Here is a 16,985-nt window from a genome sequence, read left to right as displayed (position 1 = left end):
AATACAGTGCCATCTAGTCCGGTAAGCAGAACTTGTGTTATGGTTACTAGACAACTGATAAATACTTAGATATATATTTTTTTGTAAGGACATACATAATATATGTATATTTAAAAACACCGACCGATACAAACAATCATACTTATTAATACAAATGTTACTACCGTGCGAGGAATCGTACCCGCACCCATCGGAAATAAAACAGTGTGCTCCACCACTGAGGTCATTCAGATGTACATGTTGCCTCGGAGTATTGTTATATTTACTTATAATTATTTATTTGAGCGACCAACAAGATATACACTATGACGTTACAATTATTATTACTTGCAAAAAGTTCAGATATATAGTGTTGACTTAATTACTGGTTGCCAGGCGTAAATGTTTACAGAAGTTTATATATATATATTTATCTTTTTTATATATAATATGTAAATAACAATGTGATAAAGTATTGTAATTATCTAATTACCTTTGTATTGATATGTAACTAGGACAAGATATAGTCTATGTGCTATAGGTTAGTGTTAGTACGAATTACACATATGTACTACCACAGATAATGGTACTACTATCATAATACTAGACAAGGCATCTCGACTTACACCATAACAAACACTATAGGTGTGTTTGTATATGTAACTATTTATTGGTATCGAAAATTCTTTTTATACTTTATATATTTTGATAAAGAGCTCGATGTTTAATATTTATATAATTTTTTTTAGTAATGAGTATAGTATAAGTAAGGAGCCAACAGAATATCAACGCTGCAGTTATTTGTAGCATTATGCTGAGTTGGCTACCTTTTCACTTTTGCGGCACATAAAGCCACTTACATTTCTTTTATTAATTCGTGTTTTTCTGTATCTCATGTATGTTATGTGTCTGTAATTGTGAATAAAGAATTTATCTATCTATGTTAGACTAATAAAATAGAAATACAAACTTAACCTAAATTCTATATAAAAATACATAATAAATTCACTATAACACTAATTCAAAGATGTATGTATTTTGAGGGGAAATTTCCCCCTCCGATCGATCCCCCGTCCAATTCAAACAGGGATCGAAATTACGGTCTGAGCTAAGGTCGAACTCCTAACGTTGCCCTCAGACGGGGGTCGTATCGTGAGTCGAAAGTCGTATACGTCAGGCGGGGGTTGGTCTGCAGCCGCTCCATAAGTCCTTCCGCGGAGTTAGATACTTAGTTTGGCGTATAGTTATACTTCGTTTTTTTTACTTTTTACTTAGTTTTTTTAGTATAGTAATTTTAGTTTATAGATACTTCGTGTGGAGTTTTTGTATTATAGTCCGATGAAACTGTAAAGGACAGCTGCGGCCATCAGCATTAGAGTAGTCCGAAGAAATACAACTTTGAAGAAAAGACAACTAAAAAACTCAATATGAATACATACACTATAGGCGCTCACGTATGAAGTCAATTGTACATATGTAATGTTAAAATTGATAATAAGTAGATACTAACTATATTATCGCGCGATCAAAATTATTAGATTAACTACAAGTGCATCTGTTCATTTATTGCAGCATTCAGTGCAATCTGTTCTTTTAAACAGAGTAGAAAAATTAATTATATACAAAATGGGCAATGGTGGACTTATCTCTAAAAGAGATCTCTACCAGTCAACCTAATAGTGTGACATAGCTAGTAGTGAATGGGTAACACTAGTGCAACTAACAATATAATGTTGAAATGTCCAAAATAAAAAAAAAACTGAGACATCAGCTACTATCTATTTTTCATACCCCTAAATGATAAAGGTTATCCACCCCTAGCTTTTTTTTATTATTTGCCATTAAAAATACATACAACCCAAAATTTTTATTATTCTATCCCCAACCCCCATTTTTAATAGCAATATTAGTGGGGGGAAGGGGATTGTTAGTAATGTGGATTGATAACCCCATTGCTAGCAATGTACCATGTCAGGTCGACCTCCACGCGGTTCCCCCTGGAAACCATCATGTTAAATTCCTGGTGAATTTGCACGATGGGCTAACTGACCTGACCTCATGTTCATCTTATCATCCTCCACTGGTGCCCCGCCAGCGTAAACCGTTAGCGCAGGCGGGTGTACCATTCCATTATCAACCCTCAAAAAAAAATAGCAATATTAGTACCCACTTAACTTTATATGGCAAAAGAATGTTCTCCGGGACAGCTAGTAAAGTAATCTTATTATTATTAATATTATAAATGCGAAAGTTTATGAGTATCGATGGAACTTGTTCAAATGGATTGTGTTCAAACTTTGCCTACAGTGATACCCACAGAATAGCACAGACTATAAATTTCACGCGGGTGAATTCTTGGCACAGGTAGTAAAACCATAAAACAATTCGTATTATTATTGTTTTGAAGATAATGAAATTAGTAAAACCTATGTAATTAAATTTATCTACAACTATAAATTCCATTATGTTAATAACAGCATTCGTAGGTTCCAGAGAGGATTTGATTGTATTTAATAGGTTAATATGAAAGTTTATATCCGGAATGAAAGTCCACGTTTTATATTAATATATTTTTATTGCATGTATTAACAATAATTACTTTGATATCAGCTCGTCCGATGACATTGTGATTACTTGGTTGTAATTGCATATCGCCAGTGTTGCCACGCTTAGACGCGGCAAAACGAGTGAGCGCCACAGGCGTAATATTTAAATAATAATTTAGTACTTACTGTCTTTCTAATATTAACGCGAAAGTTTGTGAGTATGGATGGATGTTTGTTATGCCTTTATGCAAAAACTATTGTACAGATTTTGATGAAACTTTACAGTTAAATAGTTTGTACATCAGAATAACAGACTATAAATTTCATGCGATTGTAACCGCAGGCACAGTTAGTAATGAATATATATGAGTACATATGTTAGCTGAAAATATATTTTTATTGAGGTCCTTTCCACATTCTGCCGTTACCGAGTGTAGAAGAATATAGGGAATATAATTATAGTTAATGGAAAGTGATAATTTATCTAAATAAATTAATAAAATATTACAATTATAATATTCGTTTAACAACGAGTTAAATATAAAATATTATTTCGCCGTTTAATTAAAAATATGTATTGGTTTTCAAAATTTTATATTTATATAATTCCAAATACTTTTGGAAAATTATTAAATAGTAACTGATCGCTTCGTTTAGTACTTACTAATGAGTATTCCGTTTTTTTCAACTTACGTAGATGATTTTTCAAAATAACTCGAAAAACCCCATTTTTCAAAATAACTCGATAACGGTAAGAAATATGAAGAAACATTTTTAATGAAATTTGGAGAGAAAAAAATTCTGCACAAAACTGGTCTTTTTCATTTTTTCATTATCTGCTATTGTTTAGCCAAAAATACTTAGCAGTAACTACTAAGTTGTTCAGAAATGTAACCCCTCCGATCGATCCCTCTTCCAATTCAAATGGGGATCGAAATTACGATGGCCTGAGCCGACGTTCGAACCCCTAGCGGTGCCCTCAGACTAAAGTCGTATCCGTCAGGCGGGAGCTGGCCTTCAGCCGCTCCATAAATCCTTCCGTGGGTTTTGAGTGCCATATACACTCGCCCTCTATCGTCCGGCGAAACTGTAAAGACTAACTGCGGCCAGCATTAGAGTAGTCCAAAAAAAAAAAGAAATATATTTTTGTTTATCTGTTATTCTACGTTGTTTATTTGTATACCACTAGTCACTCTGTTAAAGTGAGAAGTTAGATAACTTCCCTCACACCGACATGGTTGTTTCGATCCTAATTTTGTTCCTCCAAAAATGTATAAATAAATAGTTCCTGCTCGCACGATACCTAAACAGAAAACACGATAAAAAATATTCTTTGTGACGTATTAAAATTTATAATTAATAAAAAATCTATATCTTCTACAAGAATTTCATTATAAATTGAATCCTTTATTCTTCGTAATCGACTCGTAAATAAATATAATGACATAGTAGGTACCTACTCTCGACTTAACTACTAATACGACGTTTTTTTATTTATTATGTAGCAAATATATTTTCGTGCCTACTAGGTATAATATAATGTTTCAAATATTTTATTACAGGAACTAATTTTTACCTATGCTTTAACGAACGATTAACAAAACGTATTCCTACTAAACCTAGATAAGACTAACCTTAAAATAATTATATTTTTAAGAATTGTTATGATTAGGTTTAATATAATGGGGATGACATGTTTGAAAACAAAAACGACAAAATAATTTAGACAAGAAAAAAATGATACGGACCATAACGGTCCACTGTCCCTTATACAAACTCTAATACATGCACAGGCAGTCCTCTTTGTCGAGGCTGCTTTGACGCCGAAGAAACGACTAATCATGTATTCCTGGAGTCCGCAACAATGTACCCAAATCCTCAGTACCAGGGAGTACTTCTGGAAAGAAACTTGGCTAGCTACTAAAGAGTAGTCTTGGCTCTACACGTACAACGGCCCAAATAAGAGGCTAAATGCGGAGAATAAAGTCCATATTACATTAAATATGTTTTAGCAAATAAAGTATAAAATTGAAATTATTTTAAAAACTCCTATAAAGATCTACATTATCATAGTGTAAGGTAAATTTTAAATGACATACCTATTTGAATATCAAACCAGTTCAATTAGGTATGGTACTTTCAATATATACTCCTTAATACACTGATGGTAGATTTAAAAATATAACATGTACCTGCTTTATTTAGAATAAAATTGGAACCATAATGGAAGTGAAGAAGTGCCTAAACTCTTTCGATTACGTAAGCTTACTTCGGCAGACATTTAAACTCGTCTTGGCTACAAAATTGTATATAGTTATTTTGTATTCCAGTATTTTATATTCTACTAAACTTTGCATATATGAGCAAGCATACATTTCAATGGGGGTTTTGTATGGGGGCGCTTTGACGCTCTACTTTCCAAGCCAGGATGAAATTTCGTCAATAATTTCACGTCACTGAATATATTTGTATCCAACGATAAGAGGCGAGCTTATATTATCACCATCTCTCGGACTATTATTTTTTTGTTTTAAACACATAGTTTAATTAACCGTAGTCAATCAGAAATATTACCTACATAAATTTACATAAATTTTTTGGGTTAGATTTGATCTCACGAGCTGTTTGTTGTAACCTTATGTCGTACTATGTGTTGTCTATATTTATGAACATGTAATTGTATGTGATTAGTATCAATCAAATAAACGACATATCTATCTATCTACAAGCTACTTTTTTTTTATAATGAATTCCTGTCTTTGGTTCATGGATAGAAGCTGTGGCCTGTCTCCGCCACTTGGTGGAACATTATTAATAAAGAGATGGACCTGGGCAACCTTACTTACTCGGACCACCAAACAGATTTCTCTGGCCCCAAATGTGCAGAGAGACCTGACCCTGATATACTGGGAACATGGTTTGGACAAAAAAGTTATGCATACATAGTGTTGGATTATAAATTACAATACGGTTCTGTACCGAACTACACGCTACAAATTATATTATTTTTTATGTGGTAATAAATAAATAAATCATATCATACATAAATGTTCATATATATATTTTGAAACATGTATAAACACGAGTTGTCAATCTGACGTTAGATCAGTGTAACGTCAGACTGTGACGTCACTACATGACAGTCATAATGGAAACAAGTTACAAATGATTTCACAAATTACCCGCAAAGTTTCATAATTGACGAATCATTGCATTAAAAATTTCACAAATGACATGCAAAGTTTCATTATTGACTAATCATTTAATTGAAAATCATTGTGAAAATGAAAAATCGTGACGAAACATAAAGAGTCATTTCTTTGTTTGATGTAGCTATAATTTTTTAATTACATTTTACTATAGGGAAACATTATGATGAATATTCATTATAAATATTTATTAAATTTAATTTTAACATCATTTAAATATAACTATGCATTTATTTGTAAGAACAATGTAACCTGTTCAAAGCAAATAAATAAATAAATTCTAGCTATTTTTGATGGAGAATTAATCCTATAGTAAAGTAGAATTTAGGACTAATAACCCTATAGATGCAGTTAGGTTGTTGTAAGTTGCTAACGTCAAAGAAAATAAATAAAAAAATAAAAAGGATGTTGCGGGTAAATGATACTATGTTGTTAGTCGAGACGATGTCTGTAATATACAGATGATGATAAACTGACAATATGTACATAGAAATAATGATCTTATATACTAAATAACAATAGGAAAATGTAAGGTGGGGTGACACAGTTTAGACACAGCAGTGCTTAGTACACAATATTGAATTTGTCTTATTAGACATTATTAAATAAATGCAATTATTATTTTGATGTATCTAGGTGACTATGTCCCATAGATATTCCCCCCTTGAGAGAAAAATATATATATGTATATTACACACAAAAAAATTAAAAAAGTTGAAAGGAGAAGAGAAAACAGAAACTTCTGTACAAAAACTAAATTACTTTTAAAACTTGCTTTCATTTCATTATTTAATTGATTTATATTTATTTTCTTTAATTTCACTATCACTAGCATGTGTGAGACCAAACATATAGTGCGGAAACCTGACCACTACTAGAAGCTACTAGAAGTTGCGATCTTATTTTATTGGATCTATAAACGTATTGCGACACGTGTTTCTCCTCTAAATAAGGACATTATCAGGCAATGAATATAGTTTGGATACACATCAAGACAGACATGTAGTTTGGAAGCCTAGTGTTGACTGTTCATTGAGCAGACTTTGATGCCGAAATGAACTTACTGTGATTTCGTCTTAATTTGTTAATTAGAATAAAAACTTGTTATCTTATATCTACATATAAATAAAATTGGAGTATCCGTTTGTATCGAATCATAGTTTTTTACTACATGCATATGAATAAAACGGTATATACACCAAAATACCATTTTTTACAATTTTTTTCTCTCTGTTTGTTCCGGCTAATCACTGAAATGGCTGGACCGATTTTGACGGGACTTTTTTTGGCAGGTAGCTGATGTAATAAGGAGTAACTTAGGCTACTTTTATTTTAGAAAAATAAAATCAAATTCCACGCGGACGAAGTCGCGGGCGCTAGTATGATATAAAATACGTCGTGTCAAATAAAACAGCACAAAGACGACCTCTATGGTACAGCGGTTTAGCACACCGCCTTGCTTCCGATGGTCGCGGCTCGGTTCTTGGCATAATACAAACATTTGTATTCATGAGACCGTGTGGGTCTATGTATATTATGTATGTATTTAGAAAAGAAAATTAGAAAATGTATATATATGTATTTATATCAGTCGTCTAGTACCCATAATACAAGCTCTGCTTAGCTTGGGACTAGATGGCGCTGTGTGAATTGTCCAGGATTATTATTATTATTACCTAAAAGAAAAAACAATTGTTTGTAGTGCCTTATGAATTCTTCATGATCGACTAAAGTACCCTTCTACCTTCTTCTTTTGGTGCCCCACCAGTGGTCAAAAACTAAATTAATTGAAGCATAGGTACTACAATACATCGATTAAGCAGTTTTTAGGATTAAAAACACAAACGCACAGACAACAAAAAAAATGTAATCATCATTGTTTTGTTTAATATTACGTTTTTAAAGTCCTCAATACTATTTTTTCTCATACTGAAGCATAGATAATATAATTTTATTGTATACTAGCTGTACCCGCGACTACGTCCGCGTGGAATTTAACTTTATTTTTTTTAAATTAAAGTAGCCTAAGTTTCTCTTATTACATCAGCTACCTGCCAATAAAAGTCCCGTCAAAATCGGTCCAGTCATTTCAGAGATTAGCCGGATCAAACAGACAGACAGACAGACATACAAAAATTTAAAAAAAATATATTTTGGTGTATGTACCGTATTTATATTCATATGCATGTAGTAAAAAACAGTTATTTTAATATTACAAAGAGACACTCCAATTTTATTTATACGTATAGATGTATATATAATGGAATGGTACACCAGCTTGCGCTGACTGTGGATCATGATAAGATGAGCATAAGGTCAGGTCAGTTAGCACATCTTGACAAATTCACCAAGAATTTATCACTGTGGTTTCCAAGGGTACCGCGTGGAGGTCAACCTGACATGGTATATTGCTAGCAGTGAGATCATCAGTCCGCATTACTAACAATCATGAATAAATGATTTTTGAATTTGAATTACTATTTTGAATTTTATTAGGTAGGTGTAAGGATGAATAATGTACTTAGTAAGTAAGTAGTACCTATATAAGGATTGATTATTATAATAAACGAGGCAATGTACACTCAAACGTTGTATATATCATTACCTAACAAGCGCCACCCTTATATAATAATAATCTCAGGACAATTCACACAGCGCCATCTAGGCCCAAGTTAAGCTAGCTAAAGCTTGTGTTATGAGTACTAGATAACTGATACAAATACATAGATATTTTTTTTTAAATACCCAGACCGGTATAAACAATCATACTCATATATACAAATGTTTGTGCCGTGCGAGGAATCGAACCCGCGACCATCGGTCGTAAAACGGTGTGCTAGACCGCTAGACCACCGAGGTCGTCAAATATGGCGACCCTGCCACCCGTATATTAGAATTAGTTATTGGTTATTCCTATAGAAATAGAATCTATTCTATGTATATAGGAATAAGTTATGAGACAGCTTTCCGAAAGAAGTAAGTAAAGTAAGTATGACTATACCATATGCTTCCATTTGAAGTTTATTTAAATAAATAATCTTCTATCCTATTCTTCATTGAAGAGTTTTGTAATGACATTCTTCACTTATGTAGGACGGTCGGCAGTAATCTTATTTGTAGTGCAAACATAGGTAGATATCGTAGTTTGTTCTCTATTTAAATAGTAGATAATAACATAGTTCCGTAACAAAAATCTATATCTTTACCGACACACATACACATATATAAAATTGAGGGTAACACACATTTTACACTCTAATGGAGTAATAATCGTATAGCTTTTTATTGTGCATAGAAAAAATATTTACAAAAAGAACTTATATACAAAAGGCGGTCTTATCGCTTAAAGCAATCTTTTATAGACAATCGGGAAGAAGGAAAGCTTTGAGGAAAGAAAAGTTAAGTGCATCGTTTTTGGGTACAGTACATGATGTTAATGAAGACATGTCCCTTACAAAATCTGCTTATATGAAGCGTACAAATATTTATTGAGTATTAAACTATTATATTTTTACATTATAATTGTATTTTATTAAAATCTGGATTCGTTATCGTGTCATCATGCATCCAATCAGCGCAGACGAGTGCACATTTCTATTATGACCCAATAAGAGCAATATCATCCTTATTTCATTATTCTCTACTGACTGGCTATTCTTTATCATTGTCTATTTGAGATCACCAATTAATCATTCACAGATTCCTTATAAAGTGTCATATATTTTGTTCCCGTATACTACGAAATTTTTGTTATCGATGATAATGGAATGGTGCTAACGATTTACGCTCGCAGAGCACGAGTGGAGGGTGATATGATGAGCATGAGGTGTGGTCAGTTAGCCCATCCTGGTAAATTAGCAATGAATTTATAACGATGGTTTCCAGAGGGAACAACAGGGAGGAAGGTCAGCCTAACATGGTACATTGCTAGTAATGGGATTATTGCTCCACATTAGTAACAATCCTTTCTCCCCCGTACCACCACACCCCGTACCACATTTAGAAAACTCATATGTAACATATGCCATCAATGGTACATACTCGTAACTAAGCTTTCGTCATCTGCTTCTTCCTTACCCCATTTATTTGTGATCGCCGTAATATGTTTTTCTCTTCCATTCATCCCTGTTATTCCTAGATGTGTTCATACTTAGTCATCTCATTTCTTGCTCCCTTTCTTATCAGATCCTCTTTCGCACAGTCCATAACATTAGTCTTGAATGGTACATAACTTAACTATATTATCTGTATACGTTATATTGTCTGTTTAGACGTATTCTACACTGATACTTCGGATTATTGTATTTCAGCAAATTTTATTTAGTAATATTATTTTCTGTGTAATATTATGTTATCTGTATAAAGTGAAGATTATTTATTGTCATAGAACAATTCAATATGACATGTAAAATTACACCGTTCCTAAAATAAGTAAATATCGTTTAATATAAGTATGTAATTGAATATTATAAATCTAAGATCACAATAGAGATGATGTTAAAGTATTAAAAATGTCATTTTTTTTAAATTACCTACGAGTTGATAATATTATCTGTGAAGATTACATTATCACTTATATCAATGTATATAGTATTGTTATTGAGCCATTCCTTTCATTTCTAGGCGCAATTGACTACAAAAATGAAGTCAGTCGTCATCATTGCTTTACTTTTCATGCAGTGTTATAAGTGTTTCGCAGTAAGTGTATGTGACATCTGTACGTGTGGCTACGAGAATGATAATGAAGATTATCTAGGCGAAAACATCGATTGTTCGTTCAAAACTCAAGACATACTAGAAAGTAATTATACACTACCCAATACGGTGCGCTCGCTAGATTTATCTTCTAGTAACTTAGTAACAATACTAGACTCAAGACTGCTGCGTTCGGAGACACTCCTCGAACTATATCTTAACAGGAATAGCATTACAGATATAGTCGGAACACCATTCGATTTACCCGAACTGAAAATTTTGGATTTAAGCTTCAACAATCTGACATATATTGATGCAGATGTGTTTAAGAATATAAAAAAATTAGAGTATTTGAATGTTGCTAACAATAAATTGGCAACGGTGAGCAGTCTGGCATTCCATCAGCTAAATAATCTGAAAGAAGTCATATTGGATTTTAACATCTTAGGACCTAGCATCATGGATCTAAAAGGAAGCTTTGGATTGTTAAATAAGATACAGAAACTTAGCATCAGAGGAATTGGTCTTAGGAATATACCTGATAAGTTTTTCGCTGACCTATATGACATACGGCAGCTGGTCGTGTCGGATAATCATTTGGAAGAGATATTCGAGTTCCCCACTACATTAGAATATTTGGATTTATCAAATAATCCAATTAGAGCGATTGCAGAAGAAGATTTTGTTAATGTCCCTGGACTGAGGGAATTGAAGCTCAACAATTTGCAAATTATGGAAGTGCCAGATTACGTCTTCGCTCCATTGCGTAGTTTGCGAAGTCTAGAATTAGAGAGGAATAGGAATCTCACGTATTTCAGTCGGCTGGCCTTCGGACGCGAAGTATTGGAGGACGCCGATGATTTTAACTTAGAGAAATTGTCGGTGAGGGCTTCCAGATTATCGAAGCTGGACAGAGATTTAAGTAAGCCCTTCGGCCGACTGTTCCACCTGGACCTGCAAGGGAACCCATGGATATGCGACTGCGACATCCTGTGGCTGAAGCAGTTTCAGATGGAACCAAAAGACTACGATCATATCAGGTAAATAGAATTTAGTTGATTATCAAACTATTACTATAAATATATATATATATATATATATATATATATATATATATATATATATATATATATATATATATATATAATATTAATTTTAAGTAATAATTTATTATATACAACGACCGACGTTTATAGTAATAGTTTGATAATCAACTAAATATACATATATATAATATTTATATATAGATAATAGAAATCTATAAATTTATGTATTTATAGATTTTATAGATTTATATTCTTAATTTTATACATAATATAGACGGGGAATGAGAATTATTAGTATTGTGGAATGATGGCCCCATTGCTAGTCAAGTATGTGTGTTAGGTTGACCTCCACAAACTTAGCGCAAGCTAATGCACCACTATTGCATTTGACAAAAGGTCGATCGATGCAATGTGCGTGGCCGCAGTGCGGGTGTAGCGCTGCGGCCGCGCGTTTTTTATTTACATAGATTTACAGAGTAGCGTGGCCGCAGCACAGAGCACCGCGCGGTGGCAGCGCGGTGCTCTGTGCTGCAGCAAATTTGAAGGCGCCTTTATAGTGACGGAGTATTATAGAACTACGGAGTAGCAAGTCGGCAAAATGCCACGAACCCGCAGCCGGAAAGAAAGTCGAGAATCTCAACTCCCAATATTTGTGTTTGTAAAAATGTTTATTAATTAATTTAATTTTGTCTTTAATTTATTAAAACAGTGGCATCCGATGAATACAGTTATTACTGTTTGAGGTCTTTAACAGGTAGTTACGTTGTTAGTTTCGCCCCTAGTTACTTAAGCACTTCGTTAGTGTAGTGTAGATTTAAAAGATGTCCTACTCAGTAACAGCTACAGGTTGATTAGTAACAGATAATATTAATAGTAGACTATCTCGGTGGTCTAGCGGTATGGTATGGCGCACTGCTTTACGTGTGATGGTCGCGGGTTCGAGTCTTCGCACGGCACAAACATTTGTATTCATGAGTATGATAGTTTGTATCGCTTTGGGTGTTTTCTATATATAATATGTATGTATGTATGTATGTATGTATGCATAACTAGGCTTTAGCTAGCTTTACTTGGATCTAGATGGCAGAGTGTGAATTGTCCTGATTTTATTATTATTAATATTATTAATACGTAAGTATGTCTTGTCTGGCTGTTTGTTACGTATTCACGACAACAGCTGACTATCTTGACGGATTTTGATACAAAGATCGATCACATCACGAGGATGAAAAAATAATCTCTACTTTCTTTTATCTCAATACTCGCGTATATCAGTATGGTTTAGCTGTTTAGCACCGATGATCGCAGGTTCGATTCACGGTACAAACATTTATATTTATGAGTATGGTTGTTTGTCTCTATCTCAGTGTTTTCTATATATGTAATGTATATATTTTAAAAAAATGTATTTAAGTATGTATCAGTTGTCTGGTACCCAGTAGCTTAGTATGGGACCAAATTGCGCTGTGAGAAGCGTCCAAGATTATTGTTATATATTTACTGTTGATATACTTACAAATTATAAAATAACTTTTACTTTTTTTAATAAATACTCAATGTACCTACGGACAAATTATGTACCTATGAAATTATAGATATTATATTACACTATATATGTAGTACAAAATTTGTACGACAGTTACATAGACAATTCCTGGATATCTCGTTTAAAAAAAAATATCATAACGTTAACAATACTTTAATTGTACTACAATGACCGACGATGACTCAGATTAGACAATAAATCAAAAACTTGATAAAATGATTCTGTAAAAAAACTGTGTCATCCACATGATCTTTTTGTTTATTATTTCATCAGTTTTAGTCATCGAGCTTATATTAGGAGTAGGTTTTTATCTGTCATATTTATTATTAAGCATTTTATTTCCTCATACTTATCTTATTATAAAATAATCACAATACAATGAGTCATTGCCAAATCACAAAACTTTATTAATTTCATTTAATTTACCTGTACAGCATCTATTTTAATCAGATTTCTCGATTGCTCTAGACTTTTCAATATACCTATACCTAGCTAATTTCTATTTACAATTCCGACGTCTGACCCTCTTAAGGCCCCTCCCATCGATCCCCGTCCAATCTAAATGGGGATCGAAATTACGACGGCCTCAGCCGAGGTATCCGTCAGGCGGGAGTTAGCCTTCAGCCGCTTCATAAGTCCTTCCGCGGATTTGAAGTACACTGCACTCGCCCCTATCGTCCGCTGAAATGTGAAGATTATCTGAGGCCAACTGCCTTAGAGTAGTCCCAAAAAAACTCCCTTAAGGATAATTTTTGAATGTTATAATGTATTTATGTATAACTAACAGACCCCGCGGACTCCGTTCCGCCTCAGAGTTAGTGTATATAGCCCACGCTGCATTATCTGATAATAAAAATTCTTATAAGATATTGCACTAATCAATTTTCTTTTATTTTTATTCTTATCTCAAATTAATTATCTATTAAATAAACAAATTAAACACGTGCCTATATTTGATTGGTAGACTAAATGCGCCATGAATGGGCCGGGCCATGGGGTCTGTTAAATGTACCAGCGTCTTTTCTCGAAGAACATTCGTTGTATCAAAGAATCCCGTTCCCCTCCGATCGATCCCCGTTCGAACAGAACGGGGGCCGAATTACGACGGTCTGAGCCTAAATTCGAACTCTAGCGGTTCGCTCAGACTAAAGTCGTATCCGTCAGGCAGGAGTTGGCCATCAGCCGCTTTATAAGTCATAGTTCGGTGATGCTAAAAAGGCCAGATGCGGAATGCCTTATAATAGTTAAAAAGACTAGTGGCCGCCCAGAAGTCGAAATTCAACCCTCATTAATCTCAAATTCAGTAAGACCATAGAGAAATAATATTAAAGACAAACAATATTGATCTATTCAGACTTTAACAATAAACAAAACAGTACAGTCAAATATATGTTACGGTGTGTAATTTGTTTTTTATTCATTTAATGTATTTATATGCATAATTTTACGTAAATATTGCAATTCTGGATAGAATTTTCATACTCCGCCGTCCAATTTTCATAAAAAGGAGTACAAACTTTTTGCTTCACGTATTTATATATAGATAATATTGCATAGTTGTTACAGAATAAAGGTTTAACTAACATCATCCCTGACCTCTTCAGGCTCTCAGCTTGCAATGAGGCAGCGTATACTTTTGTATTCATGAAAGATTTTTTTCGTTTTAGTCAACTTGCGCTGAAATCTTACCTTAGTAACTTCATCACTAAAAAAATATTGCTCTATACCAAAGTGGATTTCATGCCTTTTTTTTTATGTAATGGGAGACTGGAGAACAGTCTGACGGCCTGTCTGATGAAACCGAAACCGTAACCTCCGTAACCATAACGTAAATATACTTGAACTAGACTACGGATATTACGTTATCATGTGATACCTATGATACCACTCTTACATTTCCATTCTCTCATACTTTACCCTTAAACAAATGACGTAATGTATTGTCTATGGTACTGGTAATGGGCATTACAGTACCCCAGCCCTAAAAATTAAAAATTGATAGGGACAAAGTTGGCTCAGACAGACTATAAAGCAAGTCCTATTTTTCAGATGTGCGTATCCAAGATCGTTGTATAACAGCAGAATATTCGAGCTCAGGGACAAGTACTTCAGGTGTCCTAACGCGCAGCGACTTATCGGTGTTGCCATATCTGTGACCACATTGGCCATTGCTATGTCCGCCATTACTGTATGGATATTGAAGTGTATACCCAGAAAGAATTCCGAGAATTACAACATGTTTGGCCCCTACGTAACGTATACAACGATAGGGAATACCACATAAATGCATTGGGAAGTGTGGAGCGCCCCATGCAATAATTAAATTTAAAAAAATGCGGTCCCAAAATGGCGGGAAGAGATTTCAATAACGGCGAAGCGTGAACAGCGCTCGCGCTGAAGCATTTGACCGTAGATTATAAATTAATTTAATTACTAATGTAAATATTAAGATACATAAATTATACAATTGACTGATTAACAAAATAGAATAGACCATATATATTGTTTCTTCAAATAAACTTAATAAGTAAGCACTTTTAAACGAGGATTATTTTTGCTATATTCGGTATGCGGATTCAGTCAAAAATAATAAGCAATAAACTGGAGTGGTATATTAAATTACTACGTTAGTTGAGTCGCTGGTTCTTCTCAACTGATATTAGCTGAACTGTAAGGTAGAATTAAAAATTTACGTGCAAACCAAGTAAAATTTTGACACATTACGATTTTATAATAAATCAAATTAATTATAAGTAAAATTAAAATATAATTATTAATATGTATAGTGTACATACATACCATATATACTTGTGTACAGGGATAAAGACACGAGTTTTGTTTTTATTTCTTTTTTTAAATTTTAATGCTATGGCAGAAAGAATATATCTAAAATTTACATGGTGTAAAAATATAGATGTAATCTAAAAATAAAGTAATGAATAATTAGGATTACAATAAATTATAATAATCTATTGTACCTATGTATTATATTATCATGAAAAGAAATTGATTATTTTGTCATTTTACGTAACTATTTGTTATTGTATTTTTTGTTGTTATTTGTATATACCAGTATTATAATTAGCATAAGTACGTAGCTTAATTTGAAATGTCTTAATCTACTATTACTGTACTGTACCTATTTTAATTGTACGTTTTATTAATTCATTAGAGCATTTTATACTTATACGACGACGAATAAAAATAAAAATCACACAGCTCAAATAAATTTCACATTTGAGGTATGTATGTACTCGCTCTAAAATGCAGACATAGCTGTAAGCGCGTAGTTCCCTTTGCCTTTCTTTTGAAGAATAATCTAACCAAAAAAATTCGCTTTTTCTATTGGTAGTTTCGGAACCTTAACATAAGTTTCATATAATTTATAGCCCGTCACTCGGATATAATAAGGCTACCAAACGGGGAAAGATTGTTGAAATCGTAAGTAATATTTGGTTTTATCATTAATTATATTAAAATCTTATTATTGGTAGAGATAAGACAAAATAATACGTGTTTCAAATTCTAGAATTATGTTACTAAGTACATTTGATCCGATAAAGTCTGCAAGGCTCGCCTAATCTATTATCTACGCTCCAGGCTGTTAGATTAAAGGGTAGGTTTATTTATTTTGTGTAAGTACCATTATACCCCAGTATTATAATAATAGGTCTAGTTAATATTATTGTTACTGTCTAATAACATCTTGAGTTTTATGATTTTGGTGCCTGTTAATTTGTATTCTCATAAAATCAAAAACGTCTTTATAAACAGCACCATCGAGATTGTTCATTGTTTTTTTTTATAATTCTAGATAGCCATAGAGTTACAAATAGTATTCAACCCGTCTATCTCATTTATTAGCTGTCTTTACGTACGCTCTTTCACGCGCGAGTTGATATTCACGCAGAAAAGAATATAGATGTAAATGTTGACAAAAGAACGAGAAAGCTCGCGCGTGCCG

General features: G+C 33.2%; 1 protein-coding gene across 1 annotated transcript; it reads left to right on the top strand.

Moving 5' to 3' along the window:
- Window positions 1–10,368: 10,368 nt before the first annotated feature.
- On the top strand, window positions 10,369–16,241 carry LOC131847458 (leucine-rich repeat-containing protein 38-like). The gene is made up of 2 exons (XM_059197047.1): window positions 10,369–11,469; window positions 15,071–16,241. The coding sequence occupies exons 1-2, from the start codon at window positions 10,376–10,378 to the stop codon at window positions 15,303–15,305; spliced, it is 1,329 nt and encodes a 442-aa protein (XP_059053030.1). The 5' UTR covers window positions 10,369–10,375; the 3' UTR covers window positions 15,306–16,241.
- Window positions 16,242–16,985: the final 744 nt, after the last annotated feature.

This window comes from Achroia grisella, unplaced genomic scaffold (genome assembly GCF_030625045.1).
Source record: "Achroia grisella isolate CSIRO2021 unplaced genomic scaffold, CSIRO_AGI_Agris_v1 utg534, whole genome shotgun sequence".
Classification (NCBI taxonomy): Eukaryota; Metazoa; Arthropoda; class Insecta; order Lepidoptera; family Pyralidae; genus Achroia; species Achroia grisella.
This window is presented reverse-complemented; position numbering and strand designations above follow the sequence as displayed.